The sequence below is a fragment of the Lycium barbarum genome, chromosome 12 (assembly GCF_019175385.1).
Source record: "Lycium barbarum isolate Lr01 chromosome 12, ASM1917538v2, whole genome shotgun sequence".
NCBI classification, from domain to species: Eukaryota; Viridiplantae; Streptophyta; class Magnoliopsida; order Solanales; family Solanaceae; genus Lycium; species Lycium barbarum.
This window is the reverse complement of record NC_083348.1, coordinates 7,669,951-7,695,894: the sequence shown is the minus strand read 5'-3', so window position 1 is coordinate 7,695,894 and position 25,944 is coordinate 7,669,951. Positions and strand designations below refer to the sequence as shown.

The 25,944-nt window shown below is 36.6% G+C and overlaps 1 protein-coding gene across 1 annotated transcript; it reads left to right on the top strand.

The window, feature by feature from the left end:
* Positions 1 to 5,151: 5,151 nt before the first annotated feature.
* Positions 5,152 to 6,974, top strand: LOC132622289 (probable xyloglucan galactosyltransferase GT17). The gene is made up of 2 exons (XM_060336874.1): positions 5,152 to 5,861; positions 6,046 to 6,974. The coding sequence occupies exons 1-2, from the start codon at positions 5,279 to 5,281 to the stop codon at positions 6,834 to 6,836; spliced, it is 1,374 nt and encodes a 457-aa protein (XP_060192857.1). The 5' UTR covers positions 5,152 to 5,278; the 3' UTR covers positions 6,837 to 6,974.
* Positions 6,975 to 25,944: the final 18,970 nt, after the last annotated feature.

Genomic DNA, 25,944 nt, shown 5'->3' with positions numbered 1-25,944 from the left:
GATATGGTGATTACTAGGGCGTTGTTGTGTGGTAAAGTGACATTGATTGCGTCTTCACCGGTGAAAGTGATTTCATCTTTTTCCAGCAGCTCTCTAAATCTTTTCTCCCGTGTTACAGTTATCTTTTCTTCTTAGCCTCCGTGAAGGTTGTTCCTGCAATCATCGAGCCCCCGAAAATCATATTTATAATGTGTGGAGGGGCGTCCCAAGCAAACTTCCCTTCTGCTAGCCCGTTTCTTTCATAATTATTCTTGGCTCTTTCTCTCAAGAACTCCCGCAGGTGCCCCCTGCTAAGAAAAGCTACTACTTCCTCTCGGAGATGTATGTAGTATGTTGTCTTATGCCTGTATGTGCCATGGAAGTCGCACCAAATGGTTGGATCCCTAGAGTTTGGATCAGATCGAAACGGCTTCAGGAAATGCGCCGCTAGATAAGTCCTTAACACGACCACCATTTGTACCTCATCAATGCTGAAGTTGTACTCATAGAGTTTCGAATACTCTGAACCCTTTGAAGAAGATCCAAGAGAATCCCCTCCGTCATGATTCTGCAAGCCTTAGTTGATCTTACCGTGATCCCTTTTCTTGCCAGGTTTCGGCCTTTCCAAATATTGGTATCCTTGGTTGCTACTGGGTTTTTCTGGTGGAGTGTAAGGTTGGAATCGGGTTTTTGATAAATTTCGGTCCAGCCCGACACCCTTTTCTGCCTTTCGGGGAGTCTCTCCGGCAGGAGTCCCCAGTAAATCATCTTCCACCAGAATTTTAGATTCATACCTATTATGCACATCTTCCTAAGTTGTGGCATGAAATCCAAGAGATTCTCCTCGAGCTTACGCGAGGTATCTGAACTTAAAGGATTCAGACCATTGGTGAAAGCTTCGGCGGCCCATTTGTCGGGGACTGCTGGAAGCTCCTTCTGGAACTAGGTGACAAAGTCCCAGAGCAATTCAGACTCTCCTTGCGAGATGCAAAAGATATTCGCCTTCCTGATCTTCATCTTTTGGGCCCCAGCATGCGCCTTGATAAACATTTCTGCCAACATGGCAAATGACCCAATTGAGTGTTTGGGTAAAAGAGAGTACAGTTTAAGGCAACCCTGGTCTATGTCTTGCCAAATTTCTTGATCAAAACCGATTCTATCACTTTTTACTTTAAATCGTTACCCTTGACCGCCGTAGTGTACGCCATTATTTTCTCCTGCGGATCCGTTGTCCCGTCATACTTTGGTATGTTAGGCATCTTGAACCTTTTTAGGATCAGCTCCGGTGCAGCCTCGGGTTTGTATGCTAATTGGATTTATTTCTTCGCATCCGGGCCTCAATAACGTATGAGGCCCCTAGGATTTTAGTCATCCGCCAATGGAACTACTTAGCGTTCTTCTCAGTTTCTTTGGTGATATTATCCATCTTGTTGATGATGTCCGCCCTGAAACGCAGGACTTGTGCTCGAAAGGGGTCGTCCGGGGCAAACTCGCGTGCTGGTGCATCGTTGTTTCTTAATTCAGCGTGGCATCTCTCAGGCACGTTGTTGCCATTTAGCGACACCAGAGGTGTCCGTCCAGGTGTTCTAGTCCCCGCACCAGGGTTGGATGATAGCGCGGTGATACGTTGCCTCATATCTTCCATCTCTTCCATCATTGCATGTTGTTGAGCCTTCATGTTCTACATCGCCTCCTCGGGGTTTTCGTCGGTTATAGTTGGCTCCTCTGTAGACTATTGGATTTGTCCACCCTCAAGGGTTGTGCAATACCTGTTCTGGGTTAATAGGTCAACTGCTGTAGGGTCATGGAGAGAAAGGTCATCTGGGCCGATGCGCTAGTTGTTACCGTTGTTTCGATAGTTTGATTGTTGCTAACTCCTGACATATCTAAGTGAATGCTGTAGAAAATAGAATTCGAAAATGGTTAGTATAATACATAGGGTTACAATAACACCACTACTGTCCAGGCCCCCACGGTGGGCACCAAGCTGTTTACCCGTAAATCGGTACAATTGAATTTGTATACGTGGTCAAGGACACGTGGATCACTGTAACCAAAATTATAAAATAGAAAACAATGATTGACAAGATAATTGAAAGTAAAGTATGAGGAAGATATGTAGCCTAGACCTTGGAGAAGCTTTGAACTAGAGTCTCCGGGCGGTGAACTACTAAAAGCCTCAATGAATTAAGCAAGAACAAGAAAATGCTAAGAATGATATAAATATGGTGTATTTTTGTAGAATGTTTCAGATGACCTTACAATGAAAGGAGAATGCCTATTTATAGTTGAGCTATGGGGTACACATTCCACGAATTGCGCCCCTATTAATACCAGGTATTAATATTGTGGTAATGATGGACAATAAAGATGACAATTATGCTCATTAATACTCCATGGAAGGTCAAAGTCTCTAACCGTTGGCGCTTGGGGAGCGGATCAAGTCCAGTATTCTCTAATGCAGTACTTGATGTGGGACACGCGTATTAGAAAAAATGAAGGGATCAGTTTCAGATTTTAATGGTCTCCTTCAATTGTTTTAAATATAATTTACAAATTTAGAAGAAAGAAAAATGTAAAGTTCACTGATAAGGACAACAATAAGATTGCGGTGAAGGCCTCCGCAAAATAGTGGGTGATTTATCAAAAACACATCGATTCAAAGATAGGATAGTCACTAAACTTCCCAAAAGCTTTGATTTTGGTAGCTGGGTTTCTTCCTAGATTGCCATTGGTAATGGCAAGAAGGGTTCCTTTGGGATGTATGTGAAATGGGTCGTGGAAAATCATTTTTTATAGAGTTTTTGGATCACTGGTGGGTGATGGAGCTATGTTCTTAGTGAGAAAAAGGGTGTTGCTATGTTGCTCTGTCCTTTACTTTTTTTGCTAGAAAATGTTTCAGCCTCTTAATTCTCTTTTGTGATTGTTGGCACAATATTATTTTTTTCCATAATAATTATGTCGGGTTAATGGCTTGTGCTTCTTTACGAAGTAAAATCAAGATGGTTAACTCTCTTAAACTTAAGCTCTTTGTGAAATTGCAAGCTAGAAGAAGAAAGAAGACAGACTTTGAAGAGAGTAAAAATGAAGACAAACCAGAGGAAGAAGAAGTATCGTTGGGTCTATTCTTTTAATTGTATTGTAAACTTAAATAAAAATAAAAATTTAATATCATTACAAACTTTGGTTTTTTTTTTTTTTTAGGCATAGGTACATTTTTGCTAATTACATTTCGTAGCTACAGTAACATGTATTCAAATTCGGTTGTATTTCGCTGTATTCAATTCGGCTGTATTCATTCGTAGCTACTTTTACACTGTATTCAACTTATTGTATTTGAATTCAGTTGTATTCAAACAATATAAATACAAAAAAAAAAAAATGGATAGATATTCAACTGCATTCAAATTCATTGTATTCATTTGTATACTAAAAGAATTCGGATGTAGTCAATTCGGCTGTATTCAAGTGTAGATACTTTTAACTGTATTCAACTTATTATATTTAAATTCGGGTGTATTCAAACAATATAAATGCAAAAAAATACAGGCATATTCAGCTGTATTCAAATTCATTGTATTCATTTGTATACAAAAAGATCTCCTTCGAAATACAGGCAAAACATACATAAGAAACACTATATTTTAAACTAAAAAAAAATGAATATACTCAGATCTGAGATACAACAAACAAAATACACTCGAATATGAGATACAAGAAATACACTTGGATCTGAGATACAAGAAATAAACTACACTTGGATCTGAGAAAAATTCGATCGATTGGCCGTGGATTCCGGCCATAGAAGACGACAGCGGTGGAGGAGAAAAGGGCTAAAGAAGACGCCTGAAGAAATCTAGAAACAACGGAAGAAAAGCCACGGATCAAAATGAAGCTCTACGGGTCTTTGATCAACGAGAAAAGAGCTCGAGAATTTAGGAGAGCTATGTCTAATCAGAAAAAAATAGTAAAATCTACTCCTAGATGCATCATGCTTGGAGAGAGAGTTGAGGGAGAAGAGAAAGAGGGAAGCTTGAGGGAAAAGATTGGATACAGTAGAAAGAGGTATTAGTTACCTTGTGTTATTGAAATACAACATTTAGCGATGTAATTAAAGTAAAGTGTAGTTACTACATGTAAATACCTCTTATATGTTCTCTACACCACATAAATTTCCCTAAAACCTTTTTGTACATGTGTCCTACTTCAAGTACTGCGTTGGAGAATACTAGACCGAAACTTATTGGACCGGATCCTCTCCCGTTCATGTGAGCCTATTCAAATCTGCGTTCTCCGATGTATTCGGAGCCACACGAGTACCACCAGGGACTCCTTTTGCTCACTCATATCCGTGTTATCCTCGTTGCCACGTGTTGCAATAGCATTTGTCCAGTTGTAGCCTTCGAATTTTCCCCAATACAATTGTTGTTGTTGTTCACGAAGGAAAGATATTTTAATTATAATATTGATAAAATTTATTGATTGAGGTAAATTGCATAGTATGACAGTAATATAAATTAAGAAATTGTGATTCTTTATTATTTGAAATATGATGTTAGAGTTGATTTGCATATCATAATATTTTTTATATCATTGCATTATTTATACTCGTAAAATTATGTTGGAAGTTTTGTTTTATATGGATTTTAATCATTTTTTATTTTTTTAAAACTATTAATGTATTTTTTGTGTTATTATACTTTTTATTACATTATAAATTAATTTTTTTGAGATTCATGAGGCTTACGCCCCGCCCCGTGCTAAATAAAGCGCCCTGCCTTTTAAAGCAGTGACAATAATGGAAATAATAACACTTCAACCACTAGTTGATTGACACACTGGTTTATCCTATATTTATTTAAAACAATGAACCTAATTAATGACCCATTACGTTCTTAACATAATGCCAGGATCACGATGATAGATATATCCAGTGAATGCATATGACACTTACCATGAACAAAAGTTTACCAAAGATATTTCTTGAACCTCTTTAAATAAGTACTATTTCTGTCAATCTTATCTTAGCAATCAATTTTAAACGTGTGTTTGGGATATTGTTAGGAGTACATCAAAAGATGTGGCTTGATACACTCAAAGGATTCATTGAATAGAAACAATTCCCAGTTTTCAAAATATTGTACTATTTTGTTAGTTATGTACAATCCTCTCAATTAAACGGTAGAATCTGAATTTAAACAACTAAGCACTAGTGTGATTATATATTTCATTTTCCTCACCGTCCTTCTGCTCTATTTCTTCATTCATTCACTTCTTTAACTCTAGACATTTTTCCATCATGTGGAGAAAAAATCATCACAAAATTATTACAAAAGAGAAAGATGAAGAATACGGATTAGGAAAGAAACAAATTACCTCTCTGAAAGATATTCAACTCCATTTGAAAGTCCTTGTACTTTTTGCAACTTCCTTCATGATTTGGTTTCTTTTCCTCCTAGGTTTTTCACCCAAAAGAATATCAAATCCCATCCAAGAATGCAAAGAAAATTTCTCTGTCTACATTTACAACTTGCCTTCCAAGTACAATTTTGATCTGTTGAGAGATTGTAGTAGTTTGAATATCTACACAGATATGTGCCCTCATGTTACAAATAATGGCCTAGGAAAACCACTCCCTGAAATGGGCCCTAGTTGGTTTACCACTCATCAACTTATCGCTGAATTGATAATTCATGCTCGAATCCAGAACCATCCCTGTCGTACAAAGGACGCAGATAAATCAACTCTGTTTTATGTTCCTTTCTACGGGGGCCTCCATGCCTCGAGCAAGTTCCGCGAGCCAAATTACACCGTCCGTGATTCGTTGGCTGTGGAATTTGTGGAGTATATACAAGAGCAGAAGTGGTGGAAGAAAAGTAGTGGTAGTGAAGAAAAATATTTTATTCTAAGTATATGAAAGTTCGCTACAATCTCCGCTTTATGAAAATAGCTAACAACATCCCTATTTATAGTTTCGGGTTATAAATTCTATTTAGACATGAATTAAAATAGCGAATTCTAACCAATTTTGATTTTTCTACAATTTTGAATTATTTTTTCCAACAGGTAGAGACCATTTCATGGCTTTTGGAAGAACTGCTTGGGATTTCATGAGGACTGATGAAGTTCCTGATTTCGGTGCTAACAAGTTATTGAACATGTCCCCCGTGCAGAATATGTCGGTACTTTTGGTGGAAAGACATCCTTGGGAAGGCCGTAATCAATATGGAATTCCTTACCCATCGTATTTCCATCCATCAACATCGTCTGAGATGCTTGAATGGCAAAATAATATGAGTTATATGGATAGGATTCATTTGTTTTCATTTGTTGGGGCTCCGCGAACAGGAAAGAAAAAAGTTGTCGCGAGAGACAGAGTGATAAAACAGTGCGAGGAGTCAAGGAAATGTTTGATCTTAAAATGTGGACATGGACCAAGTAAGTGTCACAAACCGAAAGAAGTTCTTAAAGTGATGATGAGATCCAATTTTTGCTTGCAAGTGTTAGGTGATTCCTACACTCGACGTTCTACCTTTGATTCCATGCTCGCTGGATGTATCCCCGTGTTCTTCTCAAATCACACGGCGTATTCACAATACCAATGGTTTTTACCTTCCGATCCTACTACATATTCCGTTTACTTTGATTTAGAACGAAACCATAGCATAAGAATTGAGGAGGAGCTTCTCAAAATTCCAGTGGAGGAAGTAGAAAGAATGAGACGGACTGTCATAGAATTAATCCCAAGATTAACGTATGCACACCCTAATTCTACTTCATACGGATTTAGGGATGCTGTTGATGTTTCCCTTAAAGCATTGTCCGATCACGTTAGCTCATTGTTAAAAGCTAGCTAGATCTTGATTAGGGTGTACCACTATCTACTACTTTTGGAATGTATTTCATTTTTGGATAATTCTTCAACTTTTGAGGTGTAGTGTATGGAGAATTAGATCATATTTCTTTAATTTGTATACAATAAGTTGGATATTTAAGAAGTTATATGCACATGAGAAATCTCAAAATAAACAGTATATTGCAGTTTACCTTGTTTCTGCGTACTTTAATGTGCTACCAAATGGTCACTTCAAGTTCAGACTGCAGCTGCAATGACTGTACAATGACCTCCCAGGCTCCCACTCTTGATTCCTGATCTTCTATGGACGGAACATGTTGTAAACTCTTAGCTTCCCAAGTATATCCTCAGAGGACTCATCTTCGTGGCAATCATTTGCAGGTATCATAGAGTCTTGCCTTTAGACTTAGTGAGAGGTTTGGATGCATGCATGCAATATCGACTGACATCATTGTCCCTTTCTTTAAGAGAATTAGTCATCGAATTCACATGATCGCTTACATCACAAGGAAGCAAGTCACTAACATTGAAAGAATTATCGACTTGATAATCACTTGGAAAGTCAAGCTGGTAGGCATTGTCATTAATCTTCTCCAACACTTGTATGGGTCCTTCCACTCTTGACATAAGATTCCCCTTCCGTTTGTTTGGGAACCTCTCCTTTCTTATGTGCAACCATAACCAACTCCAAGTTCAATGGAAACTCTCTTCAGGTTCTTGTTTGCTTGCTTAACCTCTTTTGGTTAAGCTTTCTCCAATTTGCTCTTCACCTTCTCATGTACCTTCTTCATAGCTTGATCACTTTCATCAAAGTTAGCAACAACATCTTGGTGAAGGGGAATAAAATTCAAAGGAGTTAGAGGGTTAAAACCATATACAACTTCAAATGAAGACATGTCAATAATTCTATGAATATTAGTTCTCTAGGCAGATTCAATCAAAGGCAAATAATTTTTCAAAAAAACATATATTTCTGTTACCATAGCCCTCAACATATTTCCTTGAATCCTGTTTACTACCTCAGTTTGGCATCCACTTGAGGATGTCATGGAGTAGAATATAACAGTTGCCTACCAAGCTTTTCCCATAATCCTTTCCAATAAGTACTAAGAAATTTAGAATATGGTTCAATTTTCGGAATTGAAATGATCCAACAACGTTTTCGCAAGCCATAGAAAAAGTAAAGAATCTGATAAATTGACGGAAGTTATGAAAGATGAAATGGCATCCATGTAATTCGATCAAATTTGGAAATTGGTGAATATACCTGATACAATTGTTCCAATCCAATGTAAAAGGATATTTAAAATAAAAAGGATTTGCAAAGAGAATATTGAGTGATATAATGCCAAGTTTATTGGTAAGGAATTTACTGAAAAGAGGAAATTAATTCTAATGAAACATTCTCTCTAGTTTCAAGAGAAGAATCCTTTTGAATTCTTATAACCTTAGTAGCTCATTTTGATCTTGAGTTATATCAAATGAATGTAAAAGAAGCCCTTTTGAATGAAAATCTAGAATAAAATACTTTGTTTGTCATGAAATAAAATACTTACACGAGACAAGGTGAAGGTTTTGAAGCGAAAGAAAAAGGGAAGCCCGGTGCACAAAGTATCTCGCGCTAGCAGGGTCCGGGGTTTTGAAGTGAAAGAAAAAGATAAATTAGTATGTAAACTAGAGAGATTCATATATGGAACTAAATAAGCCTCCCATTAGTGTGGTATTTGAAGTTCTATAATATTGTGACATCCTTCGCATTTAGAGAAAATGAGTTTGATAAATATATATAATTAAAGGTCAGTGGGAGAAAACATATATTATTAATTTTATACAAAGAATTAGCTTTCTGAGAATTTGAAATGAAAGAGATGGGCGAAGCATCTTATGTGTCTGTCATTGAAATTAATCTTGATAGGTCTAAGAGATTATTTGATTTATCTCAAAAGCTTTATATAAATAAAGTTCTTGAAAAAATTTCTATGTACGTTTATTCCCCAAGCCCAACATCCATGATAAAAAGGAGAAAAATTATATTTGCGCCAAAATTTCAAGCTTGAAACTGAGCATAAACACATGAAAATATTTTGTATGCATCTGTAATAGCTAGGAAGTCATAATACATATATGCTCAACTATGCATTCATCTTGATCTTAGTTTTGTGGTTAGTGTTGGCATACAACATGTAAGTTTTGATGATTGACAAAGTAAATGAACAAAGCGCATAAACCAGGTCTGCAAACATGTTCCAATGCAGAGACAAGTGCAGTGAATAGATCAGAGACACATGCAGGATAATGGTGAATGAAACAGGTTTATGAACATGTTCCATCTCAGACACTGAGAATATTCAGAAAAGGAAGAACCAGATGCTTGAACCAATTCTGAGAACATGTTCCAGCGCAGAGTCCTACTGCGAGTAGGATTTGTGTTTTATGGTAAAGACTTGGTGGACAAGTTTGTAGGATTTCTTGCCATAATTGTCAAGATATTTCAGACTCCTACAAAGACAATGAAGCCGTGTGAAAGCAAGAATCCCAAATCAACTCAATCTAACTCTCATAATAGGCCATACCATATAGGGATTGAGTTCAGCCGACTTGATGCAAATCTAAGGCTATATATATTCAAGTCATGCCATGAAGAAGAATTACGCACTCGCAAAAAAAGAAAATCAGTATACAGTGCAAACATTGTCAATGTTATATTGAGAGAATTCTGATTACCAGAAGTGCGTCGAGATACATCAAAGTAGATTGAAGAAATTGTTTCATAGAGTTTATGTGTTATAGTTTTTTAGTCTAGATTTGTATATAGGTTTGTTTATTGAGTTGTAGCTTTATCAGCTTTCTTAGAAGAAATAATTGTTGCTATAAACGTGAGTCAAATGTAGCTTCAAATTGGGATAACTTGGAGTGGGCTCAATAGTCTAGGGAGACTGTTGAGATAGGAATTAGAGTTTAGTTTCTAGGTTACAGAGTTTGTAACTTGAATCTGCAAAGGCTCACAATTGTAGTGGAGTTTGGAAAAAACATACAGAGGTGTAGGTTGTGATTTTTTCACCCTTGTGAGCCGGGTGCTTTCCACGTAAGAATAATGTGTCCTTACCTTACTGTTCTTTACTATTCCACAAACGCTAGCTTGGAACAAGTAGGGTAAAGTTTTCTGTCTTATAGGCGAAAATCTGATACACAATAGGATAGATAACTGGTCGTGCCAGATAACAATTGGTTTCAAAGCAGGTTCTCTTTAAGAGGCTAACACCTTAAAAAGAAGATCATGACGAACAGGGTACCAAAAATTGGACAAAGGAAAGGGGAATCAATCTACAGATCAACATTGTTCAAAAGGGAGCACTATCACATATGGAAGAACCGAATGCAAACCTACATAAGGGGTGTGGACTATAATCTATGAATAATGACGTCGAGAGGACCGTTGATCCCCATGAAGACCATGCATGATGGAACAAAAAGACCCAAAACTGAAAAAGAATTTGTGGTTGAAGACTTTATAATAATGGAACTAATTGCTTAGGCAGTCAGCATTCTACATTGTAGTTGTTTAGGCAACAGAGTCTCAGATTGCTCTAGTGCCAAGGAAGTTTGGGATTTCTGGCACAGAATCGTGAAGGTATCTCTCAATAAAGACTACTCAGATTTAATATGCTCATGAGGAGATATGAATTATTTGCAATGAGTGAAAATGAGTCAGTCAGGGACATGCTCACAAGTTTCGTCAACATTACCAACAATCTCATAGCACTTGGTAAGGTTTTTCCCACTGAAGACTTGATCATGAAAGTCTTGAGAAGTCTTCCTCCTTCATGGAATTCAAGAGTCATTGCCATTAGAGAAGTGTGTGAGATAAGCACAATGCGAATGGAGAATTTATTTGTCAGTCTGCAAACACATGAAATTAAGGAAGGTTCTTCAGATTTAAAGGTCATAAAAACTTATTTGAACACTGATAAAGAGGAACTAGGGGCAGGTGTTTACATGAATGGCAAGAATTACAAGCTGGAGAAGATCGAGGAAGAAAACTTTGCACATAATGATTAGTAGAAAGGGTGTTTTGTCAATGGAAAATATAAGTTCATGATTAAGAACCCCCCACCATGGGGCTTGGATGTAAAGAGGCTATGATAACTGCATGGAGTTCAAGCTCTAAGGATGATTCTGTGAAGGAAGCTGACCACACTGCTCTCAGGTCTATCAAAGGCTCAGACTTGACTTAAAAAGCTAAGTGGAATCCCTAAAAAAAGCTCATGACTTCAATAGTAAATTTAAGTAATGGATGTCAGGACATGAGTGCCGAAAGAGTTGAGTTGCTTAGTACCATTGCCAGCTTAAAGAATGGGCCCATGAATGTCGAGATTAGCAAAAATAGTATTGAAAAGAAAAATTGCTCCCTGAAGGAACCGGTAGCTCAAATTGGTTCACTCATCTCAGTTTTCCAAACTGAAGCTCTAAAGCTGACTACCAATGTTGGACTCATTTTGAAAAGAACAAAACCAGAACTGTAGAAGAGGATTTGAGGACTACATATGGAAAAGTTGATCATGGAAAAGTCAAGTTAGGTTACAAGGTAAGAAAACTAAAAATCGCAGACCGACACTCCGAAAGGAAGGATGAAACAGGTAAAGAAAAGGTACTCAAACTAGGTTGGACTCCTAATACTAAGCTCTTATTGTCTTTGCAGGAAAGAGTGACAGAAAGCAAGAAAATCTGGCATATGAAGATGCTTGCTAAAAATTACAACAGGAATTGATCAATCATTATGTTTACTCTTAACTTTAGAAGGAGAAAAGGTAGAAAGGAAGGAGGATCACATATGGATAGGGGGAACATGTGTTGAAAGCTCAAAAAGGAAGTAAATGAATAGAGCTTAGAAAGTATTCACTAAAAAGGGGTCAACCTTGGAATGACTAAGATTGGACATGTATCTCTCAATGACTAGAAGGGTTGCTTCAAAATAAGTTAATGAATTAATAATGTCTACTCGGTCTTGTACAATTGTTTGTATGTCCTATTCCATGACCCATATTTAACTCATAACTTCTATCCATATGTTTAAATGCACATTCAGGTCAGTAAGACAACTTGAAACACCCGCCACACTGATCCAGTTTAAAAACCAAATTCTTATTCTGTGTGCCGTTTAAAGAGAAAAGGGAGTAGGGCATGTAACTTTCATTAGACATTAAAGGGAACCTTGTGAAATAATGACTCTTTTTGAAAACATAATCATCATGTCAATGTTTTCTCAAGACTAACACATGGACTAAAACTCATTGAAACAAACAACTCTACCATATCCACTCACCCGATTCTTTCTCTCTGCCTCCTCTACTTAATTCAAAATATTTCGCTCATCTTTTCATCTTCCTCAGTTATCACAAATTTCTTACTTCCTTCTCTTAAAAATTCACCAGATTATATCTCTAAACTCAAAATGGATCAACACGCGTCAGTCTCTATTACTCCTAAACAATCTCAGACCATTACTCAAATCAGTCAAAACCCTTAATCACCTTAACCAGTCCTCTCAACACAATCTTACCATAAACTAACTCATCCATCGACACTCCATCAAATCTAAACCTAATCGAAAACCCAGCACTATCTGACTCGCTACAAACAGGTGAGGCTGAAATGGATTGTGGAAATGTACCGCCCGATTAAAAAATATTCAAGAACTAATCCAATTTGTGACTCTATCAATGATGAAAACCCTGAAATGCCGGATGTGTCTGGAGTAGGTCTTGAGAAAAAAATAGAGAAAATTATGGAATCGATCCTGAAGGATGAAATTGAGGAATCGACTAGGGCAGGCTGTGAGGGGGAACAAATGCAAAACCCTAAAGAAACCAGGTTCACCAAAAGGGCCTGTGAGAGTAGAAAGTGAAAATGATAGTGATGATGGAGGAGAGAGAATGAAAGAAAATATAGAAGAAGGGGATGATGTGAAAACTGTTGAAGGAGAGATAGTTATGCCTTCATGAATCTAGGAAACGAAGAGAGAGAAGAGACAGGAGAAGTTTCATCAGTACAAGAAGCATTAGACACTCCTATGGCGAAGCAACCGGTGAAGCAACCTATTCCAAATATGACAAATATTTCTCCCATGGAACAAGTTATACAATATGTTCTAGGAACGTGTGCTGCCACAATTGATGATGAGGAGGAGGTCCCTATTGCTATGTGATGTTCGACCTAAAATGCATAAATTTAGCTATTAATTGCCTCACACTTTTAATCGTCTTTGAGTATTAATTATATTAGTTTGTGCTTAATATTATATTATAATTGTGTAGGAATAAAGCGGTGCGAAAATTGAAAAGATTTGGAGCAAAATTGAATAAAATGAAAAGAGAAAAAAAATTGAGACATAAAGTGGTGGCCTAATGATTAGGCAATTATTATGATAATATTAGTTGGAGTTTGCACCTTATAAATGAAGATACAACTAAAATTTGAGAGGAAGAACGGACCATGCACAGTGACCGCGAGAAAATGTGATGATGTACGCTGTTTAACGCGTAGAAGGAAATTTTCGGAATACATTTACTTCTTCCTATTTTATTTTGGACTAGGTTATTTTATTTGGACTTTTTCCTACACCTATAAATATTTCATAAGCCACAATTCTTAGACATCTTTGGTATAAAACACAAGCTTGGAGGCTAGGGTTCCTACGAATATTTTCTTTCTTTTATTCAAACCTTGTTTATGGGAATTCTTGGTGACAACTGAGATTGAAACTCTTGTTGTGCTTATTTATTGATTGACATTATTTTTAATCAAGTAAGTTATTGTTATTTTAATTATTCTTGTTCTTCAACGTTTCTCAAGGGAGTGGCTAACCCTAGGATTCACCCATTTACTTTGTTTGAAACTCGGAAGAGCAAGAATGAGGTTGGGATAGAATAACTAACATGAATTTGGGGCGTTAACCCTCATCTAATGGAAATTGACCTAGGAATAGGCGATACCACTTGTAGCCATAGTCTAGTGTTCTCAATGCTTCTAATTGCTTTAGGGATATTCAATTAGGTAGTCTACTTAATCTTCGGGAGAAGGTAATTTAGAGTCATTATCCGAGGCTAATTAACATAATATTACCATTATCTGTAATTCGTGAAATATATTGGATCATTACTTGAGAAGTAGTTTCCTTTATTCTATTCTTGTGGCCATTGATCAATTTACTTGCTTTCTAGATTAGATTTAATATTTTCGTATTTTATCAAAACCATATCTTAAAACCACCATTGATGCGTTCGGCCTAGTTGTTGTTGGTGATAATTCCTAATCTACTTAAACGCCTACATATTGTTCTCTGTGGGATTCGACCCCAAACTTGTTGGGTTACTATATTTGACAACGTCTGCGTTATGCCATTAAAAGGTGTAATTTGAGCGTATCACTATGTTCCGATCTAGACTTAGAAAGGCATTTGGAAAGAAGATAGTAAAACCGGTTGAGGGATCAACTATGAATAAGGGGAGTCAAGTCACGCTAGAAGCAAGAAGAGGCAGACTGATGCCGAATGGATAAAGCCTTGCAAGCCAGCAGGAAGTCAAAATGTATAAGCACTAGAGCTGAGAGTGTGGCAGAAAAGGCTGAGACACATGGAGAGTATTCTAGAAGAAACAACAAGAAAAAAGGAAAGGTTGTTGAAACCACAAGGTCTAAACCATCTGTTTTCAAGAGGATTTCATCAAAAAGGAAGTCTCAGACTAAGCAGAGAGATGAGTAGGCAAAAAGCGAGGAAGAAGTATACTCTACATCTGAGCATGAAGACAGTCATGGGATTGAGGCCCATGAAGAGATAACTGAGATGGAAACCTCTACAGCTGAAAGGACTATTCAGTTTAAATAAAAAATGGTGTTGAGGGGAAGAGTAGTCACTGGCGTTGGAGGACCAGAGATGTATATACTACTAGAAAAGATTGCACTACAGGAGTGGAGCTACTTGTTTCTGCCAAGAGAAGAGGGGAGGAAGATGACAAGGGAGCAGGTTACTGAGCTCTACACTAGTGCAACTTGCACAAGCACCACATTAACCAACACTGTGCTTAGAGTGCAGTTCACTCTCCATGCTCAAGTGTTGGGGGAAATTCTACAAGTGCCTTCAAAAGGATGGGCACATTATGTGAAAATTGATTGAACACCACTGAATGATAAGGATAAAAACTTAGAAATTACTAGGAAATTATTCAACAACCCAAATGTTGTAAGGTCCAAGAGAGTACAAAATAGAGAGATGGTGAAATTGCATCAGTTGTACTTTGAGATAGTTCACAAGATGATTCTTCCAAGGAATCAAGTTAGAAGTGAAGTTGGTTTTCTGGATATGACATTAATGGAGCGGTTAGACACTGGTGCTCAGATAAATTTACCTATCCTTATGCTTCAACACGTGGCCAAAATTGCTCTACAGGGAAACAAGGAGTGTGCACTTGCATATGGATTCTGGCTGGCTGAGCATTTCCAGGTGCCAATTAAGGTCTGGCAGTATCAAATCTCAAAGGATGTTATTGGGATCATGGAACAGGTTGGCCAACCTGATCTAGATGAAGGGAATGAGGCTGAGCGACAAACTTTACTGAATCAAATTATAGCCAAGGAGACTGATATTATAGCACCTAATGTTCAATATCATGAGAATATGGATCAGCTTCATGTCAAGTATGATCTCAGCAAAGGAAGTTGAATGATCGGATTGTAAGTCTGCAGGTGGCATTAGACAAGGAGAGGGCAGACAACACCTGGGCTATAAGAACTACTTATATCTCTTCCCAAAGATCCTTCGTCTTCCTCCAAACCTTCCTCATATTCCTCCTTAGCCTATCCGTGCTTGTGATTCTTAGTCTTTGTGTTCATCTAAATTCTTCCCAGTGTTTGACCTGTTTGGTCGCTATTTAAAGACTATGGTTTGGTGATGCATATCTTCTAATGACAACTGTTTTGCTCTCTTATATTTTCGTGCTATTTTTGTGCTTAAAATATTCAAGAACATATAAATTGGGCTAATGTTTCTATTATGCGTATATGTGATAGTCCCAGTGGCCATGAGTTTTATATTGAAAGTTCATATTAATGTTTAACTAAATAAGAGACAAATTTTTAATAATGCCAAAAGAGGGAAGATAACTTTGTAATGTTTACGACTCATATATGCTACAAGTGGAAAATTTGTTGGCATAAAGCATGTAAGTTTTGATGATTAGTAAAAGAAATGAACAAAACACATGAACCAGGTATGCAAACATGTTCCAATGCAGAGATAGGTGCAGTGTATAGATCAGAGACATATGCAGGATAATAGTGAATGAAACAGGTCTATGAACATGTTCCATCTCAAACACTGAGAAGATTCAGAAAAGCTTGAACCAGGTCCAAGTACATGTTCCAGCTTAGAGTCCTACAACGAGTAGGATTTATGTTTTATGGTAAGGACTTGGCGGACAAGTTTGCAGGATTTCTTGCCATAATTGTCAAGATGTTTCTGACTCTTACAAGGACACTGAAGTTGCATGAAAGCAAGACAGGCAAATTTGGTTAATATTTTTAATGTGTGTATCCTCGATAATATCATTTCTTTTGACGGAGAGGGGGTTCACCTTCTTCTATTTCTACATCTAGGATTCGACTTGTATCTTTGATACTAATATGAATTCAACCATTATGGAAAAACTTGTTCCTACATGACCTGATCAATTCGATCAGGTACTCGCCATCTATTTTAATTGTTCAAGTCTTTGACAACACAAAAAACAACAGTTATCTGCTCTGCACTTGGCTACGTAGCGTTTATCGTGGGCACGATAACTGGTACACCAGAGGTGCGTCCTTCCCAGTCCTCTCGTACTAGGTAAAGGTTCTCTTAATGGTGTGGTACTTCATTCTCCGATATATATATAATATCCATCTGTATAGATATCATCATCTACATCCAGAAAATCGTATGCTTTGGAATGAATCAAAAACTTTTCATTCAATTTATTCTTTCAATTGAAATTGAGATTTTTGCCTACCCTCCTATTTCATTTTGCCAAATTTTAAACTTAGATAAGTGCTTTTTAAACATTTCTCATAATGAGCCTTACCATATAGAGATTGAGTTCAGCAGACTTGATGCAAATATAAGGCTATATATATTTAAGTCATGCCATAACGAAGATCTACGCACTCATAGAGAAAGAAAATTAGAATACTGTGCAAACATTGTCAATGTTATATTTAGAGAATTCTGATTACCAGAAGTGCGTCCTGATACATCAAAATAGATTGAAGAAATTGTTTCATAGAGTTTATGTGTTTACGCACTCACATAGAAAGAACATCAGAATACTGTGCAAACATTGTCAATGTTATATTTAGAGAATTTTGATTACCAGAAGTGCGCCTGATACATCAAAATAGATTGAAGAAATTGTTTCATAGAGTTTATGTGTTACAGTTCTTGAGTCTAGATTGTGTATTAGGTTTGTTTATCGAGTTGTACCTTTATCAACTTTCTTAGAAGCAATAATTGTAGGTATTAACATTAGTCAAATTCAGCTTCATGTTGGGATAACTTAGAGTGGGATCAATAGCCTGGGGAGATTTTTGAGATAGAAATTAGAATTTAATTCCTAGGTTAGAGTTTGTAACTTGAATTTGCAAAGGCTCACAGTTGTAGTGGAGTTTGGAAAAACCCTACAGAGGTGTAGGTTGTGGTTTTTTCACCCTTGTAAGCCGGGTGATTTCCACGTAAAAATACTGTGCCGATAACTTACTGTTCTTTACTATTCCGCAAACGCTAGCTTGGCACATGTAGAGTAACGTGTTCTGCCCTATAGCCGAAAATCTAGTACACAACAGGATAGATAATTGATCGTGCCGAATAACAGTTAGATTGCTTGAAAGATATCAAAGTAATCCGGGAACGAATCATCGAAAAATAGCAAAGAAGTTGATGTGTTCTCTTCAAGATACAAAAGATCATATGCTCATCTATCACCATTGTGATTCTCTTAAGCTATTGGGATATTTTGGTTTAGACTTTATGATTGTATTAATACTTTGAAGTCCACATTTCAATATATTTTTTATTGGCTTGTGTTGGCTATTTTATGGAGGAGTATCAAAGAAACACTTACAACTTCTTTAGCCAGGGGTGAATTTGTGGCATTTGATGAAACTAAATCACAAACTCTTTATCTCAAGAACTTTATATCCAGGCTTAGTAGGCATTTGGACATGCGATTTCAAACCATGGTTTCATGTCATGAGATGATATCAGCGTTTGGACATGCGATTTCATCTCATGAGATGAAATTCCAAATCATTCAAAAAAGCATGATTTAGTATTTCAAACCATAGTTTCAAAATTTTTAAATGTAAAACTTTACCCATAAATTTATATTTTATAAAAAAGGACCCATAAGTTAGTAGATATTTTTACAATTACTCCCACCAACCATTTACCAACTTGATTAACTTCTACTAACCTTTATTTATGTTCTCACTTCTACCAAGTCATAGTTACATTACTATTCATGTTAAATTTTCTTTTTTATTGAACTAAAGTTTGATCAATTGATGTTGTATTTTTTAGTAAGGCCTTCTAGTAGCGTATTAATTTTGTTATGAACTATGACGTGCTAATTTGGTAAGATTGTATAAGAATTGGGAATGTTTTGATAGTTTTTACAACTTGTGGGGTTTTTATGTCTATAAGAAAAAATACAACTTAAGAAATTCAAATTGCATGTCTAAACATGATTTCAAATCATGTTTTCATCTCATGGTTTCAAACCATGATTTCAAATCATGTCCAAACGGTACCTTAGAGTTTCAAATTCTATTTCAAGACCCACTAAAGTATTGTGACAGTTCTTGGCTGTCTTCTTTTTAAAGAACAACAAGTTCTCAAGCAAGTCAAAGCACATTAAATTGAAATATCTTTTTATTCATAAAAAGATTAGGGATAAGATGGTGACATTAAGACTGGACAACTCTTGGCAGATTCCATGACTAAAGAATTACCGGCCAAAGTTTATAATGATTATGTACTTTTCATGGGTCTAAGCAATTGCAAGTGCATGTACACCTTATTTTTTCTTTGTTGTTCCAAAGTGCACATTATATGGGGGAAAAGATTAAAGAGATTTATTATTGTGTTTTGACATAAAGTTGGACCTTGATTATGAACATTAAAGAGTTGTTCAATTGAACATAAAAAGGTTTGCGTAGAAAGTTCTGTTTCTTTTGGTATGCTTAATTTGAATGTTGAATAAGGGAAGGGTTCTGCCCACCAGGGAGTTAGCGTGGGTGCCCGCTCGACCCAACTCTTGGGTCGTGACATTTAATGAGGTTATTTTGAATACATTTCAAAAAAAGAAAAAAACTCATCCAGAAAAGTTATAATATTTTTTTATAGAAAAGTTATAGTAATATACGCGAATTGTATTTTATTTATATTTTGTTCTAGTGTTAAATTGTTTTATTTCTTGTTTGTCATTTTAAAATGTGACACCATTGACGAAAAATCCTGTGTACGTCACTGTATTTCCCCAAGTTTCTACTTGGATGAAAGCTACATGTCAATCGTCATGGTTAAAATTAAAGGTTGAGATTTAATTACCCAAAGCAAAGTCCTAACCATGATTAAAATAACAAATATTTCCCTTTATTTACTCCAAAAAATTAATCAATCCCACAATTCTAATTTTAACATTATGTCATCCATAAATGTATTTTAAAAAGTATAAAGAAGAAGAAGAAGAAGAAGAAGAAGAAGAAGAAGAAGAAGCTGCTCATAATAAACTAGAAAAAGAGTGAATATTTTTAAATTATTTATGGATCATGAGATAATTCTTTAACGAGAATTGTGGGATCGATAAATTGTTTTGGAATAAATAAATGAAATATTTGTGATTTTAATCATGGTTAGGACCTAGCTATGATGTGTGGCTTCTATCCTAGTAGGAACTTTAGAAAAATGAAGAAATTGTGTAATGGAGAGAAGCCTCATCCAGCACGTAGATTATATACTTGGGTTGCTAGTTTAGTTGGTCGTTAACCACTCTTGTTTACTAACGTAAAAATTGGGGAGAATGAGAACTGGGGAGGACTTGAGTCCATAAAAATAGAATAGCCTGATATATCATATATTCACTAAACTAAAAGAATAACAACTTGTAGAAAAAAGAGTTGTTGCCATCTATTACTAATAAACTAAATAGTCAGAAGATTTCTTGGAAAGGAAGCAACACTAGAAAAGTTAAAAATATAAAAATAAACATATATGACTTGTTAATAGGGTCAACTTCTAGATGGTCACTATCTAGAAAAATACCTTTCTTGTTGATTCTAATTTCCTTCAATAAAAAAGTGACTTTTTGAGATAATAACTATTAGTTGAGTGACCATCTGAGAAATCAACTCGTTGTTAATTATGAAGAAGAAGAAGAATCAAACAAATCCCCTCTCTAAATCCGTCTCTAGAGAGAGTTGTTGTTCTTTGTAATTTGGTATATGAACTAGGCCAGCTTTGATAAGTTCAATGTCTTCAACAAGAAGCTAGTAATTTCGCTTCACTTGTTGAATGGTTTTGGTTGGAACTCTTAAAGCAATATTTTCCCATTCTTGCTCTTCCTCAGTTTTGAAAAACTCTGCAATTGTATTCTCAAATTTATTGTCCTCTTCCCTTGTCCATGTTGGGCTTTCTTGGGACATAGTGTAGACGCAAAATATACAAACAAGGTGTTGAGACCCGTTAATTAACAAGACAAGAATTAAATTTAGCTAAGGAAATTGTAATAGACAGTTTTCATAGATGATAGCCATGGCTGCTCAAATGAGCTTACATATACTCCTTCAACTAACAGAGGGACTACTTGTGCAAATAGTAAAAAGACAGTATTAATTATTACTGGGGCCAAAATGTAAATAAACAAACATAATAACTAACTCGTAACCTCTAAGGCATGTACTCCTCTTAAAGCTCTATGTAGAACTCTGCTTCACTTTATTCTTCAGGATATTCCAGGTCATATCAGTACTCCCTCCTCAAAATATTCCTTGTCTCAAGGAATAAAGGTGGGAAATCTGACTCTTAGTGCATTAGCATCCTCCCAAGTGGCATGAGCTTCTGAAAGTTGATCCCATTGAACTAGAAACTAAACTGCTGCTTTATTTCCCTTCTGGACCATTCTTCTTTCCAAAACTTTGAAAGGACAAGGGCAATAAGGGCTGGCCAAATCTAGGACTGGAGGATCATTAATGACTTTAGGAACTTCATGGCAGAACTTTAGTAGTGAAACATGGAAGGTAGAATGTAGGAGCAAATGAGATGGAAGGGCTAGTTTATAAGCTACTGAACCAATTTTTTTCCAAGAATTGATAGGGACCATAATATTTAGAGGAAAGTTTGGAAAAATGCTTATTGGATAGAGTTAACTGTCTATAAGGTTAGATTTTCAAATACACCTAATCCCCTATTGCAAATTGTCTGTTTGATCTTTCATGATTAGCTTGAGCTGCCATCCTCTGTTGTGATCTTTCCAAGTGAAACTTCATGTCACGCCCCAAAACCCACCCTACACGTGACCGACATCCGACGTCATGAACAACATCGGAAGAACCTAAACAACACAATAATAATACTTGAATCCGCCAGGTTCAACATTCGCCTCCAACAGTTTATAAATTAAATGTAACAAATCATGAATATATGAATTAAATCAGCGGAAGTCTTTATAAGTAAATAGTCATAAACGTGGCGAACACCCATTAAGTCGTACGAGACTTTGACAGTCTACCCACAATTCTGACAACTATCTATGGAGCTTCTAAGAGATAAAACAATCATCTAACTTCGGGACGCAACCCGGATTTCTAGAATAATAAATGAAACAGGAAGTGTCCCACGAACAAGGATGTGGGCTCACCAAATCAACAACAGCAGCAAGTTCTCCCAAGCGTCGAGAGTATCACGAATCTGCTCTTCTCCGTTACCTAACATACCATAAAAAACAACAATGGTATGCCTGAGTACTTTCGTACTCAGTGAGTGCCTCGGGGACAACAAGTATTATAAAAATAAAATATAATAACACATAAAGAAATCAATTCTGAAAGGATAGTATAAAAACAGTTATTCTACTTTGTGATTCTTAATATCATTTGTTAAACAGTTTACAAAGCCATTAATCAATATAAAAACAGGTATTCAACATGTGTATCTCAATAAGAATTATCAAAACCGATTACAAAGCCTTTTGTCAATTTATAACTTTCAATTATGCCTTTCAAATTGATCATGATGGTCAACAACAGTTCCATGAGAGAATGAGAATATCACACATGCCAATACAGGCCCAAGAATCAATCATATCGCACATAGCGCACCACACCAGAACATATAATTCTCGGTGGCTATCCTTCCTCCCGAATAGCTAGGCATAAATCACACCGGACTATGTAGTACGCGGTGGCTATCCTTTCTCCCGAATAGCTAGGCATAAATCACACCCCGGGTATGAAACCCGGTAGTGGCCACTCTTCCTCCCGAATGGCTAGGCAATTACCACACTAGGATCCATAGTGGCTATCCTTCCTCCCGAGTAGCTAGGCCAAACACAACAACAAAGTTCATAGTATAGAAGCTGATTCACAATTTATCTCAAAGTAGTCACACCATCAAATAGCATTAACGTTCATTATGCCATTACGAAAATCCATCAAATAGCATTAACGTTCATTATGCCATTACGAAAATCCATAGTTTCATAGATAATCCTGAAAACGTTTCCACTTCTTTAAACAAGATTCCTTTGTCTTAGTTTCTTTGTAAAATCATCAATACCAATAATTAACCATCATCACTAATCATCTCTTATAGAAGAAAACGATTATGATTTCATATACGTATATAGAAGATAATACAATCAAGGTTTAATGTGGGCTTGTCCCCTCACGCACACCAACCACAAGCAAAGACATGAATTAGGGTTTTGCATGAAAAGTTCACCTTTTTATTCATTAAATAACCTTTGAGAAGAAAACATATATCCATGATAAGGTTTTTAAAAGAGAGACATACCTTAGTGTGTTAAACAAAGTTTAACAATTCACTTTCCTAGTGAAGAACACCCAAACCCTAGCTTGAATCACTTTAGAAAGAATTATGTTGCAAACCCCAGGTTTTAGTCACAAGAATCATGGCCTTGTTGTTAGGATTGATAATCAATGATTAAGATGTTCTTACCTTAGTGTTGGAGCCCTAGAGAGATATTTTCGTCCTTAGGGTTTTTGAGAGTGAAAAGAATGGAAGAAAAACTAAAATTTTGCAACTTATATAATTTCAGCCCAGTAAGCACAAAGGACGATACAAAGGACGGAGCGTCGATCAGAACGACGGAGCGTCGATCTGCTTCGTCGAATGGTCTTTGTGCTAGGTCAATTCGACGGTACAAACGACAGAGCGTCCAACGGATCGACGGAGCGTCGATCTGCTCCGTCAAAGTCATGAAATTTCCAGTGAGTAACTTTCTTTTCCTCACAATCGACGGTGCAAAGGACGGAGCGTCGAACAGAACGACGGTACAAAGGACGACCATCAAACCTCCTTTTCGTGAAACTGTAGAGACTTTTCATTTTGACCATCTCCTCTTGGGTCTTTAGCCTAAAGTCGTGCATGTAACCCAACATATAAGGTTCCAAAGGACTCATACAATGCTTTCGTACTCTATACGGATTTACGGGATGTTACACTTCAATAGTTGTAACTTCAATTCTCTTGCCAATAAACTGCTATCAACCTCAGGTACCTTAGAATCCCTTTGCAGATATGACAAGTGCAATGGAGGAGGTTGGCCATACAAGGCCTCATATGGTGTGGTCTGGATTGATGTGTGAAAAGTAGTATTGTACCAGTATTCAACAAATGGTAAATACTCAGCCTAGTCAGTTGTGGAGTCTGAGCAATAGCACCTCAAATATGTTTCCAAGCATCTGTTAATCACCTCAATCTGGCCATCAGAATGAGGATGATATGCAGTTGATGTACTCAAGGACACTCTTTAGATGGCAAACAGTTCTTGCCATACTTGTAAATACATGGTCTCTATCACTCACACTATCAATAGGCATCCCATGTAGTTTAAGAATGTGTAACATGAACAATTTGGCAACATCCATGGTAGAATAAGGATGAGTCATGTAACACCTTGTAAAATCCATACTAAACCATATTCATGACTCAGGAGGTTAGAAACCCAAGAAGGAGAGTGTTGGAATCGAAAATATGTTTCAGTTCAGAAAAACCCAGCGTTACACTTTAAGGGACGGACCGTAACGTGTGTTATGGACTGTCGGTCATACCGTAACGGGCATGTCTTGAACAATCACCGTCTCGTGACTTGGACCAAAGGACGGTTCATCATTACGGACCGTAACACGTGAACTGCCCGTAACAGGTCGCCGTAACCCAACCCAAGAAGGAGAGTGTTACGGATCATAACATGTGTTACGGACCGTAACACGGTTCGTAACAGTGCCGCGTCTGAGATAATTAAAAGACGGGAAACTCAGTTTTTATTTCATAAGTATCATTCCTCTCAAGCCCTAACACGAAAGTTCTCTCCTCTCAACTTCTCCAAACATCAAGGTAAGCTCCTTAAGACCATCCTAAGTGAATTCCATCAATTTCCCATGAATTCTAAGTAGGAATTTCATGTTCTTAACATAGGGTTTTAAAGAAATCCCAACTAAAGGAATCCAAGGCCAAGGATTAGAATTTTTCTTCCAATAACAGATTTTTAATACAAGTTTGGAGCGTTACCAGGTATGTAGAGTTTCTATCTACATGTGGGAACATCATTGCTCTTCCCTACGCCCTTCTTTCATAAATTATAAAGTTATACGAAAACTAGGGTTTTGACCATGATCATGATAACCCTAAGCCCATGTCCCATGATTATACTATGTATGAAATCGTTAGTAATTCTTCATTGAAGTTCTTGATAATTCCTTATGGTTATTGAGAATCTATCCTAATCTATGAAAAACCCATGCTTTGCATCCTATGGGTTCTTACATGCAAGTTATGACTATTATGATATTTTCAAGAAATATACTACATGTTTTACAAGTTTTCATGCAATTATATTATATAATTAGTCTCATGCCATGATACAAGATACATAAATGCTAAATACAAGTCATGCTTTCATGAAACCATGATTACAAGTTATGTCACGAAAATCAAGGGCTTCTTAGCCAACTATATCATGTTCATGTTTTTGGGAGTTGCACAAATTACTGAGAAGGCTCAGATAGCCTGAAACTACGTAGCCACTGTATGATAAGGATCGCTCCGCCCAGTTAGAACGATTCCTTAATTTTCCATTGAATGGATCCATCAGGCACGTTACACCTTATACCCTGACAAGGTATGGGTGCTCTGCTAGTCCGGCGAGGTACCAGACTCCACGTACCCACGTGGTGATATCATGTTGTCGGTTTATGAAATGCTCTCCCTACTTACCATGTTTTACTCATGTTATATATATATATATATATATATATATATATATATATATATATATATATATATATATATATATATATGCTCATGTTCATGTCCAGGTTTTTAGTTTCACTTCTTATCATGTTATTCCATGTGCCATGTTATTTCTTTCAGTTGCTTTACATACCAGTACATTCAATGTGTTAGCGTCCCCTTTTATTTCCAGGGGGCTTGCATTTCATGATGCAGGTACTAAATTACAGGACGACGCATCTGCTTAGTAAGACTTCACACTTATCAGCTTTTGGGTAAACCCCATCTCTTCCGGGGTTTAAACATTCCCGGCGGGTATGTTTTCATATTCAGACTTATGTTAGAGGTTTCATAGACTAGACAAGTCAGTTAGGTTATGTCAGACTTTTAGAGTCCGTTAGCCATTTTGGCTTGTTTATGATATTATCCGCATTCATGATTTAACAAGTATTTCTATTTAATATTAGGACTTACTATGTTTACAAAGGATCACTATGTATCCATGTCGTATTTCGCTTATGATACGTCTCATGATGATTCAGCAAGCCATGTG